Source organism: Taudactylus pleione, unplaced genomic scaffold (genome assembly GCF_031769625.1).
Source record: "Taudactylus pleione unplaced genomic scaffold, aTauple2 ptg000690l, whole genome shotgun sequence".
NCBI classification, from domain to species: Eukaryota; Metazoa; Chordata; class Amphibia; order Anura; family Myobatrachidae; genus Taudactylus; species Taudactylus pleione.
Genome location: NW_028285092.1, coordinates 1,501,955 through 1,510,576, shown reverse-complemented (window position 1 = coordinate 1,510,576; position 8,622 = coordinate 1,501,955). Strand labels below are relative to the sequence as shown.

General features: G+C 41.9%; 1 protein-coding gene across 1 annotated transcript; it reads left to right on the top strand.

The window, feature by feature from the left end:
- Positions 1-257: 257 nt before the first annotated feature.
- On the top strand, positions 258-5,224 carry ACTB (actin beta). The gene is made up of 6 exons (XM_088456238.1): positions 258-362; positions 1,146-1,274; positions 3,160-3,399; positions 3,766-4,204; positions 4,285-4,466; positions 4,648-5,224. The coding sequence occupies exons 2-6, from the start codon at positions 1,152-1,154 to the stop codon at positions 4,789-4,791; spliced, it is 1,128 nt and encodes a 375-aa protein (XP_088312364.1). The 5' UTR covers positions 258-362; positions 1,146-1,151; the 3' UTR covers positions 4,792-5,224.
- The last annotated feature ends 3,398 nt before the right edge of the window (positions 5,225-8,622 follow it).

Below are 8,622 nucleotides of genomic sequence, written 5' to 3'. Positions count from 1 at the left end.
CCTGCCGTTGGGTGGGGCACGATTAGAGGAAACACTGCACCCTGTGATATCAGGAACACTGGTATACACTACACCCATATTCGGCTGCTGCTGCAGCTGCACTATATGACTTGTTTCTTCAAGCGATCATTTACATCACAGTCTCTTTAGTCAAATGATTTTTTTTTTCTCCTTACTACATATTCCTCCGCCGCCCGCAATACTAGAACCAATCAGCGAGCCGAGTCCTGGAACTTTCCTTATATGGCCTGGCCGGTGGGGAGCGCGCAGTATAAGATCGGTGCCGAGCCCCTTACTTCGTTCAGTGACCGCTCACATAGCTCTTTGCAAGTGCACAGCAGCCGCTCCTCCCGCATTACACGGTAAGAGACTTATAGGCGTAACAGTCATTGTTGGTGTTTTATTGTTAGCTACGTGCGGTGTTATCTTGGTTATTGATATGCCCACATTGTGTGTGGCAGGTTTATATTAGTATCTCAACAGTGTATGGATTCTGCATTATTGTACTGTGGTTGGAGATAGTATAGTGCGTGTTGCATAGACTGCTAGTGTGCTGCCCGGCTTCCCCCCCCCCCCCCCCCCGTGTTGCGCGGTGCTGGGTATGGTGGGGATGATCAGATACTTGTTAGTTTGCAGGCAGTATGACTTGGTGGTGTCCCAGTAACGTTGTTCTGTGTTACGGAGAATTGTTGATGTGTGTGAGCAGAGTTAGCTTGTGGTGACAGAAAATTCTAGGCTCCCATTGTTGGAGTACATGGTACAGAAGACAAGCAGGGAGTGGTCCGGGTTTCATGAAGTTACTGGGCTGTAGCGTCGTATGTCCTGGTAATTTCCCAAGGACCCTGTGATGGTAAGGGAAACGCAGTAGACAGTGCCGGGTTTCTGCTTCTAGCTAAGGTCCGATCATGCCCAATTGAATCGATGTATATTACAACTTGACTGCATGATACATGGTGGGTAAACGATGTGATCCCTCCCCCCGCTGCTAATCTGCTCTGTTGCCTTATTTGGTAATTCTTGCAGTGTAGAAGGACTTCCCTTTGTTTTACCGAGGTGATGCAAACCCACGCGCCCCCTACAGGCTGCACTTACACACGGATGGCAGGAAATGAGTTCATCATTAACGTGTCGAATTCAAATTACAGATCACCATGGAAGACGATATTGCTGCACTGGTTGTTGACAATGGCTCTGGAATGTGCAAAGCTGGCTTTGCTGGGGATGATGCTCCCCGTGCTGTATTCCCATCCATCGTGGGCCGCCCCAGACATCAGGTGTGACTCTTCTTTCTTCAAACCTCTATGAACTATAATGCATAAAGTGACTTAAGACTTTGGGGGGGTGGGGGGCTTTATGCACTAATAGTGGCACTACTGTGATTGTGTCCATCTTGCTAGGAATATACTTTATTTTATTTTTTTATGAAAATATCCCTGCTATGTACCAAGAGGATCTCATAGGTACAGAGGTAACTGCTGCCCCTGTGAGCTATATCCCTGGTATTTAAACTTCTTTCACTGAAGTGAGACTTCCCTGGGGGAAGCTGATACTGCGCATGCAGTGTTAGCTACTAGAGCTGGCTGGGGAGGGGGGGAGAGTGAAAGCTCTCTCCTGCACCTGGAGCCTCCATAGGCTTATAGTAGTTTACACCATCTGAAGATGGAAAAAACTACTGGGGCTAATCTCCGAAAAGCTTTGCTTTTTGGAGTTTAATGCATAGGGGTCAGTTCCTAGTCCCCATTGACTGACCATAATGGCTATCTGAAGTGCTCACACTTTGGCAGTGATTTCTGTAAAATTAGTACAGAGCAACTATGCAGAACCTGCAGGTGCTGCATAACTGTAATAAAAAAAAAAAAAAAAAATCAGCTAGTTACATATGCCTCTTAGGAGATCTACTACCTCTGGAAAGTGATAAGCTACCAGCCACTCAGCTCCTGTCATCTTACAGGCTGCTTGAAAAATAACAGGAGTTGGCTGGTAGTCTATCACTTTCCAGAGCTCGGTACATCTTCCCCTTATTTTATTGGGTCATAATGCATGGGTGGCTAAACTTTTATATCTTTGTACAGTGAAATTTGGTAATAGGGCATATAGCTGAGAATCTGGGTTGAACCGTTATTTAATCTTTTCAGATCCTTCCAATCTACTGAGAATTGCAAAATCAAATTGGTGGTTTCACAATTTTGGGAGGGGGCTGCAGAACAGGGTTCAACTCCTTCCTGTATGATTGGGTGTGGTTGGAAGAAAGATGCAGAACTTCATTCTACACATAACTGGGGAGGTGGGGGGCAGAATAGCGCTTCCTTGTTGTGCTAGAGAATGTTTAAGTGCTTTATCAGTTTTTTGCTCTCCCCACCCTAAACAAGATGCTTTGGTTGTGCCAAAAGGTTATAATGCAAACAGAACTAGCATATTTTTAGGCTTGAAGGTTTTTAATTCGATTAAATACTGCTTCCTGGTCTGGATAAAAATGAGATTGCTGATACACTCCTGGGAGTTAAACATTTAAGGAAACACTCAACTCATCTAAACTTCCTAACTTGTAACAGCAGCTGTAAAGTTAAAATGAGATGTAACTTTTTTTTTTGAGACTGTCATATCTGATATAGAGCTGTTCCTAGTCTATGAAACCTAGTGCCACAAGTTATTTGGAGAGTTCCCAGTCTACAAGTTAGACCATTAATGTCTAAACGCTGTATTGTAGCTGCAAGCATTCTCACACCACCCTGGTTAATGTAAGTTTCCCTTATCTATGGTCTTTAGGTACAATGCAGTTAAATAATGCCAAGTATAATAAAACATAATTCCATTCTGATTCAGGGGTAGGGCACTGTGGGACAAAGTACATCCCACTCCTATGCCATGTTAATCAGAGGTGACATGTAAATTGCAATGGGTTAATTGTTTTCAGTTTCAATTAATTTTGCCATGATGCAGCCTGGGGACAGGAAGTAGTTGGCATATTTTAATGCTAGATATTCTGTGTAGTGTCTAGCCAAGTGTTTTTCCATTCCTCTGCTTTCAACTAGCACCCAGTAACAGGCTTAATTTCCTAGTGGTTAGTTTTGATTTTCATTTGAGAATGTACTGTCGGTCTTCTGCTGAAGTATCTCGCTATACCATACTTACACAATACCATTTTTCTTACCCCTAAAGGGTGTTATGGTCGGAATGGGCCAGAAAGACAGTTATGTAGGTGATGAAGCTCAGAGCAAGAGGGGTATCCTGACCCTGAAATACCCAATTGAGCATGGAATTGTCACAAACTGGGATGACATGGAGAAGATCTGGCACCACACTTTCTATAATGAATTGAGGGTTGCCCCAGAAGAGCACCCAGTTCTGCTGACTGAAGCGCCTCTTAACCCCAAAGCAAACAGAGAGAAAATGACACAGGTATTTATGTGTTAAATATAAACTGTCTAATTTTTTTTTTTTCTTTATGGATAATTAATTAATTTAATTTGCTGTCCATACAGGGCTCTCTTGTCCCAAGTCTTCTCTTTGGATTATCTACAGGTTCTGATTGTAAAGTTTTCTGCTTGTATCACTAACAATTGTGTGCAGTTTGACTATTGTGAATTTATAACTCTTGTATGACACTTTCCAAGTTCACTGCCTGCCTTTTAAGCTTACATCTGCTTTGACACAACCTAAGTGACATTTTAAATGCAGTGATCACAACAGCATTGCAACAACACATGCATGGTTTGCAGGAAATTATTAAATTCTCTTCTTAAACAATTTATTTTTATTTTTTAGATTATGTTTGAGACCTTCAACACTCCAGCAATGTATGTTGCCATTCAGGCTGTACTGTCTCTCTATGCTTCTGGACGTACAACTGGTATTGTGATGGACTCTGGTGATGGTGTCACTCACACTGTGCCAATCTATGAAGGTTATGCACTGCCCCATGCTATCTTGCGTCTTGACCTGGCTGGGCGTGACCTGACTGACTACCTCATGAAAATCCTGACTGAGAGAGGTTATAGCTTTACTACCACTGCTGAGAGGGAAATTGTGCGTGACATCAAGGAGAAGCTGTGTTATGTGGCTCTAGATTTTGAACAAGAAATGGCGACTGCTGCTTCTTCCTCTTCTCTGGAAAAGAGCTATGAATTACCTGATGGCCAGGTCATTACCATTGGTAATGAGAGATTCAGGTGTCCAGAAGCACTCTTCCAGCCTTCCTTCCTTGGTAAGAAATGGGAACTTCTGTTTCACATGTGGAGAGTTTAATGTATATAATTTCTTTACTAAATCCTCACTCTCTCATAGGTATGGAATCATGTGGAATCCATGAAACAACCTACAACTCCATTATGAAATGTGATGTGGATATCCGTAAGGATCTGTATGCAAACACCGTACTGTCTGGAGGTACCACAATGTATCCAGGAATTGCTGACAGAATGCAGAAAGAAATCACTGCATTAGCTCCAAGCACAATGAAAATTAAGGTATGGTTTAAGATTATTGTAGTTTTGACTTATTTTATTGTAAATGCTCACATGATTCTTTTATACAAAGGACAAACTGTCTTTCGCTGCTAAAAGATGCTAAACCTATTCCCTGCTAATTTAAGTCTGTACAGCAAATAGAATTTATATTGCTATTATAACTGTGAAATTATTTCTGCAGATTATTGCACCACCAGAGCGCAAGTATTCAGTTTGGATTGGGGGCTCCATCCTGGCCTCTCTGTCAACCTTCCAACAGATGTGGATCAGCAAGCAGGAGTATGATGAGTCTGGACCTTCAATTGTCCATCGCAAATGCTTCTAAATGAACTGACCCATACTTGTACTTGCGCAGGAAGATCACATTGGCATGGCTTTCCTTTTTGTTGGCGCTTGGCTCAGGATTTAATAACTGGAATGGGGGAGAGCAGGCACACTCCAACCTAGTGCATCTGAAGACTGATTGTAAATTTTTCTTTTTCCAATGTAATGCATTGTCCAGAAATGTGTTCTTCTCTGAATGCTGCTCAGTTGGAGCTATTACAAATGGTTGTGTTGCTTGTATGTGCAGCTACTTATCCAAACATGTCTTTTGTATCTTCTGCCTTGAACACTCTGTAACCCTTGGCTCATAAATGGGCTCTATTCCTAACATTTTGAAAAGTTTACATTGTCAGTGATCTTGGTAACATGCTGGGGGAGGGCGGGTCACCTGAACACTTAAATGAAACATAATAAAGTTGCAATTTCATATTGTCTATTGTGGTCTAACTAGTTGCTGTGGAGAGTGAATGAGAAATCTGCTAGCTGGAGTATGAGTGCTTATCTCCTGCACTAGAGCAACTGTTGTGTAATGTAATCTGCACTAAACTTCAGTCCAAAAGTCTTGGTCAGTGTAATTTGGGTATAAGGCATCTTGGAAATGAGGTAAAGTATTTCGGTCCCTATAGAATGGTCAGGCTGAGTATACGAACTACAATCTAATACTGCAGCATACTTGCTCTGCACTCTAAACAATAACCAAGTTATTTAACTGCATTATTAGTAATCCTTGATTAAGGATCTTTCTGGTACAAGCCTACTAGATATATTATCAATTTGACTAGCCTGTTTCAGTAAGGATTATTTCACAGTTCTAAAAGCCAATGTATAGCACACTGGATTGTAGTCTTCATTGCAGGTTCTTTCTAATGCTGTATATCCACTTGCTGATTTTAATGCACAATTGAATGTTCTCATTCAATTGCTCGTTAATTACACTAAAACGTCAAACAACCAGCGATGTGTGCTCCTGCTGGTAGTTTCTGACATCAATCATTGACTGGCATGTTTGGGCGATCCGCTAATAACATATTGCCCAAGTTCAGGGATGAGGGAGGGTCCCTACACTGAACATTGTTTAGTGAAGGCACTACAGGGGATGAACTACTATGATTACAATGTTGTAATCGTACTGTCATCTCAGAGTTGTGTGTGTGGCTTAACACTGGCTACTACATTTGACAGTGACAAACAGTCTTTCCTATTAGAACTTGCCTTGCCTGTGTAAAAACACCAGTGGATAGCTTGTAATGTAGTCTTTTGTTCTGTCACTGGCCAGATCAAATTTGTTAAATACTCCATATTGGGCAGTGCACATTGTTGCTGCCAGTTAATTAGACTTGTTCACATTTAAGAGATGAGCCGTAGGACTAAATTGTAGTACCTTTGTTTTGAGGCTAAGAATAAATCTTGGATGTAAAATGTGCCATGTTCAGTAACTGGCGGCATCCTTTTTGTAGGATGTTGAAACATTTTTGGGACATCTGCATCTCCTGCCTTACATGTATTAGAGGCCCAGAGTAGTGAGAATGTGAGCATACTTTGTAGACTTGTAATTTGGTGCTCAAGACAAATGAATGGGTCTTATGTAGTTGAGATCAAAGTACAGTAATTCAAAACATAAGTTGTGTAAACTGGTTAATTATGTGTTTACTTTTTTATTGCTGAAATAGTGTAAGCCTCAAGTACAAAAGTAACTGACACCCATAAGTATTGTAACCTATTTCTTATGGATCAGTATACATGTTCTAATAGCATGTTTAAACTTATCCCAAGGTACTTTCGAAGAGTAAGGTATGCTGATTAGTGCTCACTAAGGGGCATATGTATCGAGCTTTTTTTTATTTATTTTTTTTAAAATTATGTACAATTCACGCTGAGGGGTTGAACTGTGGTTGCAACAGCAACTTGCACCCTTTGTGGCTAATTGGATTGAGCCCTTTGAGTTGAAATCATTATAGATGAACCTCCACCTTTATCCGAGACACTTCCCCATTATATTAAATTCACAGCATAAGACCTGTTAGACTGTGAATATGAGAGGCAGAGGTGTGCCCTTATATTAAGGCTGAATTAAAAAAATATTTCTCCCATAGAGAACTCCTGAGGGGGGGGTGGGCAGGCATGGTGTTTAAGGGGCTACAACTCAAACTATTGGCGGTACTGAACTGTATGGGTGGGTAGAACGCTTGCTTGGTGCTGCATGCCAAGTTTCAGGGCAAAAAAAAGTATTTGGAAGTAATATAAAATTCCAATTGTCAGTTTTTTGTTTTTTTGTTTGGGCCACTCTCCATTAGGACCACTTTTGTGCTGTTCTCTATGGGGGATTTTTTGGGAAGGCAAATTTTAACTTTGTTTTATTAGGTAGCTCTTGTTCCAGGGTAGGTGCTTTTGCTGTTCAGGTAATTGAGGTTTTTGTTTTGGTCCCCCAAAAATACAGCCAGCACTGGGCTTTGCAGACCCAGTCCTGCTTGTGCTAAATACAGGGAGGACAAACAATGTAGGGATCCCCTGTATTAAGCACAACCAGCATTGGGCTCTGAGCTGGTTCTGGAAATACAGGGGAATAAATGTGTAGGGTCCCCATATATTATCCAGAACCAGCACTGGATTTCTTTTGTGGGGGGTCTAATGCCACAGTCAGGGGAGCCATTTCACCGGGTCCCTCAGCCAAAGCATTCACCCTGACTGCTAGTCAGCTTGGGCCAGGGATCCCTGGGGAGCTAGGGACCCCCCCCCCCAATAAAGGGGTCGCCCTCTCCAGGGCAGCCTAGGCTGCTAGACCCTGGAGCGGTGGATTAAAAGTGTGGTGCACTTCAGAGTTTAAAAATATTGTCTCTTGCTGTGGAACTACAGGTCTCTGCAAGCCTCCCCTGCATGCTAGTACTTGGAGAGCCACAAGTACCAGCATGCGGTGCATTACACTGGTACCTGGAAATCCACAGCAAAAGAAATATTAAAATAAACACCCAATTTTTTAAAATTTATTTAGTGGCACCATACCAGATATGGTATGCATCACACCCTGTGGTTAATTGCAGATTCAGCACTCTCAGAGTGAAATTGCTGTCACTCACAAAATGGTGTAGTTGCTAATTCAGAGAATACACGCATGCACTCTATGCAACTGAGGTCTGAGTAGAAGATTGAGCTGCACAGATGGGCTAATACTATAAGTGTGTGTGTGTGTGTGTATATATATATATATATACACACACACACACACAAATGTCCCCGATATGCTGTCACTCACACAGATAACTGACACAACACTCTGGTGCCAGCCTTTTAAATATCATAGATCCCAGCAAAAAGAAGTGGGACTCAGATTATTACATAGAAAAAAAAAAAGAGTATATTCAGGTGTGCATAGAGGTGACATTTCGAGGTGTAACTCTCTTTCTCAAGCCTACACCATTGCAACACAGACAAACCTGTGATGTAATAATCTGAGTGCCGACTCTTTTTTTTGCTGGGATATATATATATTTTAGATATATGGCACCACAAGTGTTCTGCAGTACCTTACAAAGTACATAAATAGGTTGACCAGTGACATACAGGACAAGGATAATATACATTGCTACATTAGCTACCCTAACACCCAGATCAGATACCACAAAGCAACCACGTGTTAGGTGTTAGTGGGGATTAAAGGTGCGTATCCATTAGCACACAGGTTCTCAAACTCGGTCCTCAGGACCCCAAGCAGTGCATGTTTTCCATGGCTCCTCACAGAAGTGAAATAATTAGCTCCACCTGTGGAAAATGTGACCTGTGTGGGGTCCTGAGGACTTGAGTTTGAGAACCACTGCACTAGCAGACTCTGAAACGA